The 17,143-nt window shown below is 43.1% G+C and overlaps 2 protein-coding genes across 17 annotated transcripts in view; both read right to left on the reverse strand.

Annotated features, from left to right (window-relative positions):
- DPYD (dihydropyrimidine dehydrogenase) overlaps nucleotides 1–17,143 on the reverse strand; it is a 612,292-nt gene that overhangs the window by 353,694 nt on the left and 241,455 nt on the right. For all 16 annotated transcript variants that reach the window (XM_065555590.1, XM_065555591.1, XM_065555592.1 and 13 more), the window contains 2 exons: nucleotides 15,312–15,393; nucleotides 9,481–9,568 (listed from right to left, as the gene is read on the reverse strand). In XM_065555590.1, the coding sequence (XP_065411662.1) occupies nucleotides 9,481–9,568; nucleotides 15,312–15,393 (170 nt within the window). The remainder of the gene's footprint in view (nucleotides 1–9,480; nucleotides 9,569–15,311; nucleotides 15,394–17,143) is intronic.
- LOC135973230 (uncharacterized) lies at nucleotides 5,272–9,470 on the reverse strand. The gene is made up of 2 exons (XM_065555604.1): nucleotides 6,833–9,470; nucleotides 5,272–5,838 (listed from the first exon to the last, which is right to left on the reverse strand). The coding sequence occupies exons 1-2, from the start codon at nucleotides 7,407–7,409 to the stop codon at nucleotides 5,363–5,365; spliced, it is 1,053 nt and encodes a 350-aa protein (XP_065411676.1). The 5' UTR covers nucleotides 7,410–9,470; the 3' UTR covers nucleotides 5,272–5,362.

Here is a 17,143-nt window from a genome sequence, read left to right on the forward strand (position 1 = left end):
TAGGTTAGTCAGGCATGACTTGCCCTTGGTGAATCCATGCTGACTGTTCCTGATCACTTTCCTCTCCTCTAAGTGAGTCAAAATTGATTCCTTGAGGACCTGCTCCATGATTTTTCCAGGGACTGAGATGATGCTGACTGGCCTGTAGTTCCCCGGATCCTCCTTCTTCCCTTTTTTAAAGATGGGCACTACATTAGCCTTTTTCCAGTCATCCGGGACCTCCCCCCGAGCGCCATGAGTTTTCAAAGATAATGGCCAATGGCTCTGCGTTCACATCCGCCAACTCCTTTAGCACCCATGGACTTGTGCTCGTCCAGCTTTTCTAAATAGTCCCGAACCACTTCTTTCTCCACAGAGGGCTGGTCACCTCCTCCCCATGCTGTGCTGCCCAGTGCAGTAGTCTGGGAGCTGACCATGTTCGTGAAGGCAGGCAAAAAGCATTGAGTACATTAGCTTTTTCCACATCCTCAGTCACTAGGTTGCCTCCCTCATTCAGTAAGGGGCCCACACTTTCCTTGTTGCTAACATACCTGAAGAAACACTTCTTGTTACTCTTAACATCTCTTGCTAACTGCAACTCCAAGTGTGATTTGGCCTTCCTGATTTCACTCCTGCATGCCTGAGCAATATTTTTATACTCCTCCCTGGTCATTTGTCCAATCTTCCACTTCTTGTAAGCTTCTTATTTGTGTTTAAGATCAGCAAGGATTTCACTGTTAAGCCAAGCTGGTCGCCTGCCATATTTACTATTCTTTCTACACGTTGGGATGGTTTGTTCCTGCAACCTCAATAAGGATTCTTTAAAATACAGCCAGCTCTCCTGGATTCCTTTCCCCCTCATATTATTCTCCCAGGGGATCCTGCCCATCAGTTCCCTGAGGGAGTCAAAGTCTGCTTTTCTGAAGTCCAGGGTCCGTATTCTGCTGCTCCCCTTTCTTTCTTGTGTCAGGATCCTGAACTTGACCATCTCATGGTCACTGCCTCCCAGGTTTCCATCCACTTTTGCTTTCCCTACTAATTCTTCCCTGTTTGTGAGCAGCAGGTTAAGAAGAGCTCTGCCCCTAGTTGGTTCCTCCAGCACTTGCACCAGGAAATTGTCCCCTACACTTTCCAAAAACTTCCTGGATTGTCTGTGCACCGCTGTATTGCTCTCCCAGCAGATATCAGGGTGATTGAAGTCCCCCCATGAGAACCAAAGCCTGCAATCTAGTAACTTCTGTTAGTTGCTGGAAGAAAGCCTCATCCACCTCATCCCCCTGGTCTGGTGGTCTATAGCAGACTCCCACCACGATATCACCCTCGTTGCTCACACTTCTAAACTTAATCCAGAGACTCTCCAGTTTTCCTGCAGTTTCATACTGGAGCTCTGAGAAGTCATACTGCTCTCTTACATACAATGCAACTTCTCCACCTTTTCTGCCCTGCCCGTCCTTCCTGAACAGTTTATATCCATCCATGACAGTACTCCAGTCATGTGATTTATCCCACCTGGTCTCTGTTATTCCAATCACATCATAATTCCTTGACGGTGCCAGGACTTCCAGTTCCCCCTGCTTGTTTCCCAGGCTTCTTGCATTTGTGTATAGGCACTTAAGATAATTCGCTGATCATCCTGCTTTCTCAGTATGAGGCAGGAGTTCTCCCCTCTTGCGCTATCCTGCTCATGCTTCCCCACTTACCTCAGGGCTTTGGTCTCCTTCCCCTGGTGAACCTAGTTTAAAGCCCTCCTCATTAGGTTATGTCCACCACCCCCAATAAAAGTTTAGTAGACTAAGAACACAAACAGAGAAACCAGTTCTCAGAATCAACATATGTAAAGGTCTTTAGTAGAGCGCATAATAAATATTCTGTTATGCTATACACACAGCAGATCCAGACACACTGTGGGCTCAGTTTGCACTTGCCCCTCCATCTTCCTCCACCCATGCTCAGGATCTAAGTGGAATGAGGTCACTAGTGATCACTGTCCACAAAAAGAAAGTGCTGGCTAGAGCTCCAGGCAGCACTCCACAAGGGGGCATAACAAGTTGGCTTGGGGGCATAGTCAAGGACTCTATCTTTCTTGCACGTCTGCCAGCCTCTGGCAGCAAGGGTTGTTGCGAGTTCACAGTACCTTTCACCAGCCCATGTATGGAGTGTTATACACTCTGTTCCCCTTCTGTTTCCTAATGCATTCTCTTTACATGTGGTCAAAGCAAGTGGTGCACAGCACCTCTGCTTGTCTACTAGAACTCTGCACTTGCTCACTTACCCAGCACTTCTCACAAAAGTAAAACCACTATTTGGCTCCATATATTTATTTGTGAGACACAATTATGTCTATATTTACATAAAATTAAATGCCTTTATTTAAAACATGTTGTATGCCAGGTTAACCTTATTGAGTGTAAGCAAGGAAACAGACAGTCTCTCTCTATATAAGATCCAACCATTCTACAGGTACACCTGTACCTCGATGTAACGCTGTCCTCGGGAGCCAAAAAATCTTAACGCGTTATAGGTGAAACCGCGTTATATTGAACTTGCTTTGATCTACAGGAGTGCGCAGCCCTGCCCCCCCCTCCCCCGAAGCACTGCTTTACCGCGTTGTATCCGAATTCGTGTTATATCAGGTTGCATTATATCGAGGTAGAGGTGTCAAATACACTGTGGTAAATTGACAATTAATCAGTAATAACAAAGAAGTTTTCAAATGTTTGAATAAATGTATGTTGTAATAGCTAACAATGCTGATGCTGTAAGGATGATTGTTCTAGCTATTAGATGTTGAGAAAACAAATGCTCATTTATGCATTTCCCTCCTAACTTCCACGATTTTATAAAACAAAAGAATTAGAAGAGGGATAGTCAGGTTGATTAAAACAGGAAAGAAGATAACCTGGCATATTGCCCTGTGTACAATTATACAGAAATATGACCTCATGGAAATTCCTACGCGTGAATGTCTCTAAGGCCTTGTCTACACTACGAGAGTAGTTCGATTTTACTTGCATCGAATTTTTGTAATCGATATTGCAAAGTCGAACGTGTGTGTCCACACTAAGGACAGTAATTCGACTTTGTGCGTCCACACTAACGGTGATAGCGTCGACATTCGAAGCGGTGCACTGTGGTCAGCTATCCCACAGTTCCCGCAGTCCCCTCTGCCCATTGGAATTCTGGGTGTAGCCGGCAATGCCTTCTGGGTAACAAAATGAGTCGAGGGTGCTTTTGGGAAACTGTCGTCATCCGTCCATCACTCCCGCCCTCCCTCCCTGAAAGCGCCGGCGGGAAAACAGTTCGCGCGCTTTTCCAGTCATTGACAGCGCGGACGCCACTGTACTCCGAGCATGGAGCCCGCTGCGACCATCGCTGCAGTTGTGGCCGCTCTGAACGTCTCGCAGCTTATCATAAAGGTTTCCCTGAGGCAGATGCAGAAAAGTCAGGCAAGGAGGCTACGGCACCGCGGTGATGTCCTGAAGTCTGAGAGTAGCACAGACCTGTCAGAAAGCAGGCGACCCAGCGCCGAGGACATCACAGTGGCAATGGGTCATGTTGATGCCGTGGAACGGCGATTCTGGGCACGGGAGACAAGCACTGAGTGGTGGGACCGCATAGTGCTGCAGGTCTGGGATGAATCCCAGTGGCTGCGAAACTTTCGCATGCGGAAGGGAACTTTCCTGGAACTTTGTGAGTTGCTGTCCCCTGCCCTGAAGCGCAGTGACACCCGGTTGCGAGCTGCACTGAGTGTACAGAAGCGAGTGGCCATAGCCCTGTGGAAGCTTGCAACGCCAGACAGCTACCGGTCAGTCGCGAACCAGTTTGGGGTGGGCAAATCTACCGTGGGGGTTGTTGTGATGCAAGTAGCGAAGGCAATCGTTGATGTACTGCTGCCAAAGGTAGTGACCCTGGGAAACGTGGAGGCGATCATAGATGGCTTCGCAGCGATGGGATTCCCAAACTGCGGTGGGGCCATAGATGGAACTCACATCCCTATCCTGGCACCGGACCACCAGGCCACCCAGTACATTAACCGAAAGGGATACTTTTCCATGGTGCTGCAAGCACTGGTGGACCACAGGGGACGTTTTACCAACATCTACGTGGGATGGCCGGGCAAGGTTCATGACGCTCGTGTTTTCAGGAACTCTGGTCTGTTTAGACGGCTGCAACAAGGTATTTACTTCCCGGACCACAAAATAACTGTTGGGGATGTGGAGATGCCTATAGTCATCCTCGGGGACCCAGCCTACCCGCTAATGCCCTGGCTCATGAAGCCCTATACTGGCGCCCTGGACACTGAAAAAGAACTCTTCAACTACCGGCTGAGCAAGTGCAGAATGGTGGTGGAGTGTGCTTTTGGCCGTCTCAAGGGGAGATGGAGAAGCTTACTGACTCGCTGTGATCTCAGCGAAACCAATATCCCCATTGTTATAGCAGCTTGCTGTGTGCTCCACAATCTCTGTGAGAGCAAGGGGGAGACCTTTATGGCGGGGTGGGAGGTTGAGGAAAATAGCCTGGCTGGTGATTACTCACAGCCAGACAGCCGGGCGATTAGAAGAGACCAGCGGGAAGCGCTGTGCATCCGGGAGGCTTTGAAAGCAAAGTTCCTGAGTGAGCAGGGTAACCTGTGATTTTATAGTTTGTGTACTGAGAAGCTAAACCTGCCCCCGTTTCTTTACCCAGGTAATGTTGACTATCCTATCCAGTTACATACCCCCTTCACCCCCCCTCCAACACACGTGTCGAAATAAAAATAGTTCTACTTTGTTAAAGCACACCGTTTTCTTTAATACTGTTTTAGCGGGAATTTTTTAAAACTGGGACGCAGACTGTGGTGCGGGGCGGGTCTAGTGTTGTGATGCGAATGCAGCTTCTAAACTCAAGGATTGACAGGCTCCGCTGCGGTGGGATGCTTGTTTCAACGGAGCCTGTCACCCCTCCTGATCGGGACTGTGTGTATGGGAGGTCTATTTGACTTTGTGGCAGGGGGAGGACGGTTACAGATCCCATGCTGTGTGGCTCTGTGATCCTGTCTAAGGACCGGCGCTTAAGATCTGTAACTGCCCTCCCCCGCCACAAAGTCACAGAGCAACCCACCCCCCCCAACATTACATCAAAACAACCTCCCAGACTAACCGGGGCAACTAGTCACTGCATCACTGCACTGTGTATGTGCCCTGCTGCTGTGCCTGCCCCCGACTATGTACCCTGCCAAAGGAGACTGTCCTGTCCAATTTCCAACCCCCTTTCCCCTCCTCCTCCAAAAGAACATGATTGAAACAGTAGTTAACAGAAACGAATTTTTTATTATCAACTACACATGGCATTGGGAGGTGAAACTTGGACGTGGGCTTGTGTCAGGCGGGAAGGAAAGAACTTTTCAAATTTTGGGAAATGAGAGCCTTCTGCTACTAGAGCTCTCTGCAGGGGTGGAGTGAGAGTTAGCAGGGACTCTGCCGCCTCTCCTTCTTTGCACTTTGGGTGAGGTGGGTATGGGACTTGGTGGCGGGGGAGGGCGGTTAGAGATGGACTGCAGCGGGGCTCTGTCCTCCTGCCTCCGTTCCTGCAGAACATCCACAAGGCGCCGGAGCGTGTCCGTTTGCTCCCTCAGTAGTCCAAGCAGCGTTTGAGTCGCCTGCTGGTCTTCCTGCCGCCACCTCTCCTCCCGATCCATGTTGGCTTGGTGCATTCGGGTCAAGTTCTCCCGCCACTGGGTCTGCTGTGCTGCCTGGGCTTGGGAAGAGGCCATAAGCTCAGAGAACATGTCCTCCCGTGTCCTCTTCTTCCTACGCCTAATCCGCGCTAGCCTCTGGGAGTGTGATTCCAGGCTAGGTTGTGAGACAGTCGCAGACGGGGCTGTGGAAATGGGAAAAAGGGAGTGAATTCCTCTGAAAGATAAATGTAGTTGTGAACAAAGAACATAGTCTTTCTCTGTGAACAAGACCATGCACAGCACCTTTCACATGCGCACTCAGCACAAGGTCGAATTCTCGGCCTTCGCATTCTGTGCCTGGGGTCTTGAACAGCACATTTGAGAAGCGAGGCAGCACAACGGAATTTCTGTTGCAGGCAGACATGGTAAGCCGTACACTTGTGGCAGTTTAAAACTTTTATATTACCACTGGCCTCATTTCACATTTAAATCAATGTCAGTCCCTGCTGCCAGCAATCCGGCAAGCGGGAACTCTGCCCCTGTCCCACCCCCTCGCGGCTGTCCCCGGGAATGATCCCTTTCGGCTGCCCCTCTCCCGCCTCCACCGCGTGGCTGCAAACCAGCGGTGACAGTTCTGTAAAGGAACGGGAAAGCAGTCCCAACACTAACATTCCCCTACCTAATTAAAAGCAGGTCACCATGGCCGACATCACCCTGATGAGGATCTCCGAGAGCGACAAAGAGAGAATGCTCCGGGAAAGCCTCCAAAGACCAGGGCCGTATGCCGCCCTGCTGTGCAGAGCAATGATCCCCGAGTACCTGATAATCTCGTGGCGCGGCAACGTGTCGTACTTCGGAGGACCCAATAAGGCCGCTCTCCCCAAGAACCTCATGCAACGGCTTTCAAGTTACCTCCAGGAGAGCTTCATCGAGATGTCCCAGGAGGATTACTGCTCTATCCCCGCACATATAGACCGCATTTTACTGTAGCTGCAGTAGCAGGGAATACACAGTAGAGCGGCTTGTGCAGGACAATCACTGAAAACCGGACATTGCTAGATTTCTTTTCAAAACTTGCACTGCCCCTTACTAAACCGTTAAGCGCCTAGGGCACACTAATCATGAACAACCCATTCTTTTAATTGTTAATATTCCTGTTTTGTTAAAAATAAATGTTTAGATGTTTACAACACTTACTGGCTGATCCTTCACCAGATTCTGTGTCCGGGGTAATGGCTGGGGACGCTTCGTAGGGGATCTCTGTAAGGGTGATGAAGAGATCCTGGCTGTCGGGGAAATCAGCGTTGTGAGAGCTGCCAACTGCCTCGCCCTCCTCATCTCCTTCCTCATCTTCCCCGTCCCCTAACATGTCTGAGGAACCGGCCGTGGACAGTATCCCATCCTCAGAGTCCACGGTCACTGGTGGGGTAGTGGTGGCGGCAGCACCGAGGATGGAATGCAGTGCCTCGTAGAAACGGGATGTCTGGGGATGGGATCCGGAGCGTCCGTTTGCCTCTTTGGTCTTCTGGTAGCCTTGTCTCAGCTCCTTGATTTTCACGCGGCACTGCGTTGCATCCCGGCTGTATCCTCTCTCTGCCATGTCTTTAGAGATCTTCTCGTAGATCTTTGCATTCCTTCTTTTGGATCGCAGCTCGGAAAGCACGGACTCATCGCCCCACACAGCGATGAGATCCAAGACTTCACGATCAGTCCATGCTGGGGCTCTCTTTCTATTCCCAGACTGCACGGCCATCACTGCTGGAGAGCTCTGCATCGTTGCCAGTGCTGCTGTGCTCGCCACGATGTCCAGACAGGAAATGAGATTCAAACTGGCCAGACAGGAAAAGGAATTCAAATTCAAATTTTCCCGGGGCTTTTCCTGTGTGGCTGGTCAGAGCATCCGAGCTCGCACTGCTGTCCAGAGCGTCAACAGAGTGGTGCACTGTGGGATAGCTCCCGGAGCTATTAGCGTCGATTTCCATCCACACCTAGCCTAATTCGACATGGCCATGTCGAATTTAGCGCTACTCCCCTCGTCGGGGAGGAGTACAGAAGTCGAATTAAAGAGACCTCTATGTCGAACTAAATAGCATCGCAGTGTGGACGGGTGCAGGGTTAATTCGATTTAACGGCGCTAACTTCGACATAAACGCCTAGTGTAGACCAGGCCTAACAATGAGAGGATTTAGGATTATATAAATCACAATGGTTGGTAGTATATTCACATGAGAGAATGAACCTGCAAAGCTTATTATACTGAATACCCAGATGGTAAACAACAGTTGTCGCTGTACTAAGTATTACATCTCTCTAATCAATAATAGGAAGGAACAGTTGGACAACTTATTTCCTGTTATGTTCACTTAGGCAATGTCTAGATCAATAAAGAGCATTAAGCCTCATGCCTACTGTAGACAGTATATGTTCAACATGGCTATTATATGTTAGGGATGGGTACTGCTGTATTCCAAAATATTTTTAACACATAACCTAATCTAATTAAGCTAGCAGGAATGGTTTAAATATCAGATGGGTATTTTTATAATGGGAGTGGAGATTAAATTATTATTTTAAGTAGAATTCAAAGCCAATTTATTTTGTTAAAGCCAACTCCCACCATAATTCAATTTAGCTCTGGAATCTACCTCTGAAGGATGGTCGATTCTTCTTATAGGGGAAAGAAAAAGCAATAAAGCCCAGTGTCACTGGCTTACATATTCACTAGTTAATTATGTGGGTATAGTAAGCTGCTCACAAAAATTGAAAATTGTGCTTGCATATCCCTCAGGCCAGAATGGCAATTATTGCTAGTAACTTTCAGTACATCCACTTTTGAAACTTTTCACTAAACAATAAGTAAAGCCAATCAAACTACGTTTCTGAAGGGCTTGCTGAACTATCATATGAATCATTTAAGTTTATGTTTGAACAAATTTCAGTTAAAACAAATAACCCCTCCCCACCCCAAAAAATTAAACTAACAAAAAAAAACCACTGCAATGGTACGCTGACTCTCTTTCCAACTTTCAGAGTGAAAGAATATAGGTAAATGCAAAGTTCCTCCTCCCTCAGTAAGGAAAATGGAAGTGACAGTGGAAAGCATTGCTTCTGGTTATTTAACTTTGTGGTTTGAAAGCCATCTCATGGGAAGCAACTGAATTCTCTTAGTAACCTCTCATAAAGTATATCTATTTTTCAAAAGGGTACATGATATCAAACTGAGAAAACCTGTAAGCTGTTTTGTTCCTAGTTTTATAATTTATTACACACATATATACAGTAAGGTGCATAGAGTGTTCAGATAAGTAATTGGAAAAGAATTTCAGTACTTTCAAAGTTCATGAAAAGTGTTGGAAATTGGATCTGTTAGCCACAGATATAGTACGAGCTGCAGCAGTGCAAGCTTCTTGATTCTATCATACCTATGTCTTTCAACCCTGATCTACAGGGAGCCCAAGGTGCAATAGGTTAGGTCTGTGCATAACACAATTTAATCTTTGGTCTCTGTTGAGACTTCCAGACACAGTGCCATTTAGTGCCAATTGTTATGGAGTTTTTTTATTATATGCTCACCTGTCCACTAAGAACTGTCCAAATTAATTCACATTAACCACTGAATTGCCATCAGGCAGGAACAGCTTGCAGTAACTGCCAGGGAAATCCAGATTCAAACCAATCAAACAGACAAGAGAATTTTTTTTCTTACCACATCATTTGGTTTACACTGAAGACATTTAAACTTGTCTGACTAAGATACTGAAATACAGCCCATTTATTGGCAAAAATCATTCTCATTTTCAACAAAACAAAATAAAATGAAATAAAGGAGAATAAGACATTCCTACCTATTCCAATGAAGACTGCTTTGTAGCCATCTTCCTTCAAGGTGTTGATGGTCATTCCTTCTATTCCAAGGCCTTTACTACAAACGATCTAAAATAAAACATTATAAAGATGTATTAAGTAATTTGAAATTGATAATTAAAAATTGGGTTAATTTCTGTCATGTTCCTCTTACTGGCATCTCAAAAAGTTTCATAATGGTCAATTAATCAAATAAATAAAATATTTTTTCGAGCTAGACTTACAGGGCCAGATCTTCAGGTCTGATCAAAGTCAGGAGGGGGCATAAAATGGCTTAAAGCCACCTTTGTATTCCCCTGATGGTGGGGGACAGCCGAGGGTCTATTTTGTTCCTGGCATAACAGCAGCCAGCAACAAGCAAACAGAAAAAGATAGAAAAAACCTGTGCATGGAACACAACAGCACAGCAAAACAGCAGTTTTAAATGGTTGTATTTGATACTGGTTTGGTAATGAAATATCCCCACATGAAACTCAGGATTTAAGAAACCTAATTTGGGAGCAAGGCACCAGTCTAGGGAATGTGTGGTAAATGGAACAATCATCTAGCACATTAATCAGGAAAAAGTCTTGGGGGTTACTGTGAAAAAAATCATTGATGCCACCAGTCTATTGCATAGAAGTGAAGAAAAAAGAGGCAAACAAGATACTAGATAGGATTAACAGCATGTCAGAGCATCAAACAAATAAGGTGATCCTACGTGCAATACTAGTCATTGCACCAAATGAAGGGTAATATAGCCTCACTGAGGATGCAGCAAAAATTAAACTAATTTAAGATTCTGCAACTGGACCTCTTACACCAAGGAGCCCCACCTCAAATCAGTGGTACTCTTTGTGGGCATAAGGGCCCACCTATACAGATTCAACCACAGGCTCGGGGCTTAAAACAACATTAGGTTTGACAAATCTTTATTCTGTGGAAAGATTAAGGGGACTGGTACTTACTCTCAAGGAAAAAGATAACAATTCAAGGGAACCTAATACAGATTTTCAAAATTATTTAACATAAAAACGGCCATACTGAGTCAGACGAAAGGTCCAGCTAGCCCAGTATCCTGTCTTCCAACAGTGGCCAATGTCAAGTGCTTCAGAGGGAATGAACAGAACAGTCAATCATCATGTGATCCATCCCCTGTTGCCTATTCCCAGCTTCTGGCAAACAGAGGCTGGGGTCACCATTCCTGCTCATCCTGGCTCATAGCCATTGATGGACCTATCCTCCATGAATTTATCTAGCTCTTTTTTTGAATGCTGTTATAGTCTTGGGGTATGTCTACATTTTGCACCGGATCGGCGGGTAGCGATCGATCTATCGGGGATCAATTTATTGCGTGTAGTGTAGATGCGATAAATCGATCCCCGATCGCTCTCCCATCGACTGCTGAACTTCAGCTTGGCAAGAGGCAGAAGCAAAGTCAACGGGAGAGCCGTGGCCGTCGATCCTGCGCCGCGAGGACATGAAGTAAGAAATTCTAAGTCGATCTAAGATACGTCGACTTCAGCTACACTATTCTCGTAGCTGAATTTGCTTATCTTAGATTGATCTCCCGTCCTAGTGTTGACCAGGCCTTGGCCTTCACAACATCCTCTGGCAAAGAGTTCCACAGGTTGACTGTGTGTTGTGTGAAAAAATACTTCCTTTTGTTTGTTTTAAACCTGCTGCCTGTTAATTTCATTTGGTGACCCCTAGTTCTTGTATTATGAGAAGGAGTAAATAACACTTCCTTATTTATTTTCTCCACACCAGTTATGATTTTATAGACCTCTATCATATCCCCCCTTAGTCATCTCTTTTCCAAGTTGGAAAGTCCCAGTCTTATTAATATCTTCTCATACGGAAGCTGTTCCATACTCCTAATCATTTTTGTTGCCCTTTTCCGAACCTTTTCCAAGTCCAGTATATCTTTTTTGAGATGGGGTGACCATATCTGCACGCAGTATTCAAGATGTGGGCATACCATGGATTTATATAGAGGCAATATGATATTTTCTGTTTTATTATCTATCCCTTTCTTAATGATTCCCAACATTCTGTTCGTTTTTTTGACTGCCGCTGCACATTGAGTGGATGTTTTCAGAGAACTAACCACAATGACTCCAAGATCTCTCTCGAGTGGTAATGGCTAATTTAGACCCCATCATTTTATATGTATAGTTGGGATTATGTTTTCCAATGTGCATTACTTTGCATTTATCAACACTGAACTTCATCTGCCACTTTGTTCCCCAGTCACCCAATTTTGTGAGATCCCTTTGTAGCTCTTTGCAGTCTGCTTTGGACTTAACTATCTTGAATAGTTTTGTATTTTCTGCAAATTTTGAATAGGACTAGTCCCAGTACAGACCTCTGGGGTCACCACTATTTACTTCTCTCCATTCCTACCCTTTGTTTCGTATCTTTTAACCAGTTAAGAATGGAATTAATAATTTGGGTTTGTAATTGCATTTATTTAATCGTATTTCTTCTACATGATCAATGGTGCTCAGAGCCATTCATTTCATTGGCTGGAATTAATCAAAATATGTAAAAAATAGGAATAAATGCAGATGAATTTATTTCACTGGTAAGTTCACAAAGAGTAATAAATAAAAACAACAAGCACTTACAAAGCACTGCTCATTGTTAGATCTCAAAGAACTTTACAAAGGATAAGAATCATGTTTCCCATTTTCCAGCTGAGGAAACTGAGGCTCAAAATGGGGAAATAATTTGTTCAAGGTCACACACCACGTCTTTAGCAAAACCATGATTAGCAACCAAGCCTCCTTATTCCTGTTCCTGTGCTCTGTACAATCGACCATGCTGTCTGAGGAGCATGATCTAAAACTTATCTTAAAACAAAACAAAAGGGTTTTGAAGCAAAGAGAATAAATGAGCTCAAGAGAATCCTAAGCTTGTTTCTGGAGAAGACAGCGGACTGAGGGATTGATTTGTCAGTTATACTGGTATAAATCCATTGAAATCAGCAGAATTACTTTGGATTTATACCAGCAGAAATAAGGGCAAAATTTGGCCCTTTTGTTATTAAAAAAATGCTAGAGTGTTTAGGTCTCCATCTTAAATGGCATAATAGGGCTCACGCAGCCTTCATTGTGCTGTGCTAGTGAGCACTTCAGTAGAGAACCTCTGAGGGGGACTGCATCTCCATGTATGCTGCGGAAGATAACTGTGTGTCAGAGCTCACAAGGAAATGCATTCAACACAGGTCAAAAATGGGCATATCAGGGCAGCAGCCAGAGGATCTGCACAGAGCATGAACACGCAAAGGACAATCAGATCTAAGAGGAGAGCAGCAGGCTCAAATGAGCGGCTGCCCTAGACCTTACTTCCTTTTGGTAGTTAGTATTTTTTATTCTAGCTCGCTCAAATTTTCACAGTCCTTCATTCAGGACAATCCATAATTTTAGTTTGTTGTGTGTCAAACTGTATTTCCCTATTCTCATGTTTTTGCCCACTTTTCATGGCCTTCATCAGTGCAACAAAACTTACATTGAATCTAATGGCTAGAGTCTCTAGTGTCTGTCTATTATATTGTCTTCATTTAAGATTTAAATATTTCCATGTGGCCTTTCAGGTTAAAACAGTCAACTTGGCCCTCCAAGGTGAATTTAGCTTAAAAAGGAAAGGAACAATTGTAAATACATGCATGATTGTTTCTGGTTTTTGTTTGTTCATTTTCATTGTTACTCCTATACTTGTGATGCTCCACTGTATAAATGCTTCTTATAATGGGGCCTCTCTCACTCTTATTGAATTTATCTGTATTCCCTTTTAGAAATGTATGAAGATGTGTTTTCCCCATCCCTGAAAAAATGGAGGATGGAAAATGTAATATATTTTATTTAAGGACTGGCCCTTTCTTATTTTCTCCTTTTATAGATTATATTATCAAATGCTAAAGCTGTGTGTAGTTGTGATCCTTTTGACTATAGACTGCACATTCAATGGGTACAAAATACCACCTATGAATTATTATACATTTTTATTCTAATATGTACATATATTATGAAAACTTAATAATTCAATTTAAACGTCACTACTAATTTTATGTGAGGATTTACAATCCCTTAAGGCCCAGTCCTGTAACCTTTATCTATCTGAGTAATTCCTATTGAACTCAAGAGAATTACTAACATAAATCAATAATACTTAGCATTTATACATTATAGCACTTCTCATCAAAGATCTCAAAATAGCTTACACAAAGGTAGGTAAGATACTCCCATTTTACAGAGGCACAAAGCTGAGGTACTTAGTTAAGTGGTTTGCCAAATGTCACATAGCTAATCAATGGCCTAGTTGAGAATAGACTCTAGGGTAAAATTCTGTGCTGCAAATCTAAGTGGCACAGCACAGAACTCACACCTCAGGAGAAGGGAGTGGCCATGTTAATTTTAAGCTCTCAATTGTGTACTGCTCCAAAACTTCTGGAGTAGCAGACAGCCTTGGGGGCTGGTCTAAATTTTGCAGCCTGTCGTCAGCTGCTTATGAGCCACAGAACTGTCTAAAATCTCTGTAATGCTACATTCTGTGACTCCTCCCGCACATGCCTGATGCCTTCAGATTTGCCTGTAGCATGCCCTCTACGTCACAGCTTGTGAGGGAATGCTCAGAAGGCAGCCTTATGGCTATCTTCCACAGTCCTGAACCAGAGTAATCTTCGCTTGACAAGATCTGGGGCTTTTATGCTATGTCTACACTGCAGCTGGAGGCATGCCTCATAACCCAGATAGACAGACGTGCTAGCTCTCCTTGACCTAACACACTAAAAATAGCAGCATGAACATTGCTGCAAAGATAACAGCATGGACTAGCCACCTGAGTACAATCCATCTGACCCCCAGCTATTTTTACTGTGCTACTCTAAATGGAGCTAGCATGGGTCTGTCTACACAAGCTGGGAGGCATGCTCTCAGCCACAGTGTAGATTAACCTTTATACTGCTCCAGGCCTTTTACTGAGCATAGAGTGTTGAAGGGGGGTGAGGATCTCACCCTAGGTCTCATGATTCCCAGTCTGCTTCTCTATCCACTGGACCAAGATAAAAGACTGTGAGTAAGGATTACTTATATGATTCTTATATGACCTTAATCAGTTAAAAAGTTATTATCTAGTCTTCTGTGTAAGGGTTTGATCCTGAGATATGTTCCACACACATAACTTCTATTAAAATGAGCGGGAGTTATACACACTAAATACATCTCTACAGCAAGCACTGAATGAACAATAAAACAACATTCCCATTATCTAAAAATAATCAAGAAGTGTTTGTTTAATAAAATACGGCCAATGCAAAACTATTGCTTTCCAAGAAGTTGAATTACTGTTATTTTTTATAACAGATCATGTCACTACTTTGTTAATTTAATGCATGTAATAAGTAAAATAAACATCAATGTGGGATTGCATTACAAGCTATTAAAAGAAAACTGGGGTGGAGGGAGAAGTGTCAAATACGAATGTATTAAGTAGTACCAAACATGCATGAAAACAACTTGATTAAAGAAATCAAATCATTCCAATAGCTACATTGAACCCCTAAAGCAATTTAGGAATTTGTTTCTTACAGACAATTAATCACATGCAGGCATGCCAGATGAGAACTATTGATTGCCCTTTTCCAAACTAGTGGCATTCAGACAGCAGACAGACAAATGCCCTGAGCAAGAGGAAGCATCTTCCTGCCTCTGCCTAGTATTAGTTTTAATTGTTCTTCACTAATGTGCATGACATTTTGCTGTTAATCTTTGACAGAGCTCTTGCTCCTTTTTCTTTGAGCTATACATAGGCAGATTATAGTTTTCATTACCTTCACTCCAAGGTCCTTCATAAGCTCAGCTTCAAAATTCACTACATCATATGGCAACCGGAATTGAGGGATTTCAGACGTACTAGAAAAAACAAAAGAGACTGTGAAACAATTGACAGCTATTAAAGAGCCAGCACTTTTCAGTTACTAAACATTAAACACATACAGTGCAAATCTTGTGAATTTTGTGTCTGTAAAAAGATGACTTTCAAGTATTTAACAGAACTGTGAAGGAACATGACTCATTTAGTTAAAGAGATTTAGTATTGACAAACCAAAATCATCCACCTCAAAATAGGAAACAAAAAATTATTTTATTTTGTATCCTTTTTTACATAAGCCCTTTTACTTGTTACAAGGATTCTAAATACTGTTTAACTTTGTCCAGTGCAGTTTATTGCATATCTCTGTTAACCAGGAACTACAACCAGTTTGATAAAGAAACTAAGAGGTTGATCAGTTTCTCAGAGAATCACAACTACATTCCTACACCTTCTACAGTAACAATATCTAAAAAGAACTACTTCTGCTTTTTATAAAGGTTAAAAACATCACTGTCACAACAGGTTGTAACCATCAATGTCTAATCCTTCTCTATATTTATACACACGTTCTATACTGAATGTGCCCACCTAACAGAGAGAGATTCTAGCCACAAATGATGAAGTTACCCTATAATTAATAGTCAAACTTCCATTTTTTTTTAAGTTGGATGTCTAAATTATTTTCTAGTCAATGCTGGGCACATTTCACCCTCTAGTTATATTCTACAAGTTCCCTTACATTTTACTACAATATACGAAGTCAGTAATTTGAAATATGGTCTTATTCCAGACTCACGATTACTGTTTAAATTAATGTATGTTCTTACTTTGTTCTTTTTTTTCTTGGAGGTGCGGGGCAATGAGGGTATTGAAGTCTTCTTCAATGTCCCAATACCAGATTTACTGCTCCAGGGGTATTAATATATAGGGCCAGATCCTCAGCTAGTATAAATCAGCGCTGACTTCGATGGGACTATCCCAATTTATAATCAGAACAGTCTGGCCCATTAAGTCTAGTGAAGGCCGTTTTAAATGTCCTCATTCAATAAAGATAAAATGATACAACATCCAGAAGGTGAAAGACACTCCAAAATCTTCTGGAAACCTAATCTCTTGCCAAAATTAATATAGTTATAATTTCTGTAACAAAGCCCTGTGACAGAGAGATTTGTACTAGCTCCATTTTACATGTTATTATTGACCACTCCAACCCCTTTACATCTAACTCTGACACATTGGCAGGTTTCATTTATTTTAAGGCTTGTCAACCATAAATACATAGCAAAAAAGTTGACTTTACTACTTTCTTTTATACGTAGTTTCAAATGCTGACCATCTTGATGCTCTTCTGCTCAGCATGTAACTAAAAGCATTCTATATTTCAAACATAATGTATGTGTCATGACAATGCAACTTTCATGTCACAATAAGAAAAGAGTGAGCCAAGACAAAGGATAATGAAATAGAGATTCAATAAAGAAATCCATTATTTCTCAACCCATAAATATATTTGTTGAAGGCCTTTCATTTTCTCAAATATGAGATGGGCCCAGTCTATCACTGGTAGTATTCAGTAGCTGTCCCTATTCCCAAGAATATTTTCCTTAATTTTTTAATTCCTTTAAAAAGGAGCATGCGTGTGTGTGAGAGCGTGTGTGAGAAAGAGAGAGAGAGATCAATATTGTTGCACTTTGATGTTATAGAAATTGGAATAATCTGCTGTCTTTCTCCAAGGTAAATATTCTTCAAACTAGGTATAATCCTCATATACATGGGAAGAACAACATG

Source organism: Chrysemys picta, chromosome 8 (genome assembly GCF_011386835.1).
Source record: "Chrysemys picta bellii isolate R12L10 chromosome 8, ASM1138683v2, whole genome shotgun sequence".
NCBI classification, from domain to species: domain Eukaryota; kingdom Metazoa; phylum Chordata; order Testudines; family Emydidae; genus Chrysemys; species Chrysemys picta.

What these genes read in the sequence shown, in the direction of transcription:
- LOC135973230 (XM_065555604.1), bottom strand. Translation starts at nt 7,409, where the DNA reads ATGCAGAGCTCTCCAGCAGTGATGGCCGTGCAGTCTGGGAATAGAAAG. An exon ending in ATCTGGTGAAGGATCAGCCA is followed by an intron (nt 5,839 to 6,832) that starts GTAAGTGTTGTA and finishes CCATTTCCACAG; the next exon opens with CCCCGTCTGCGACTGTCTCA.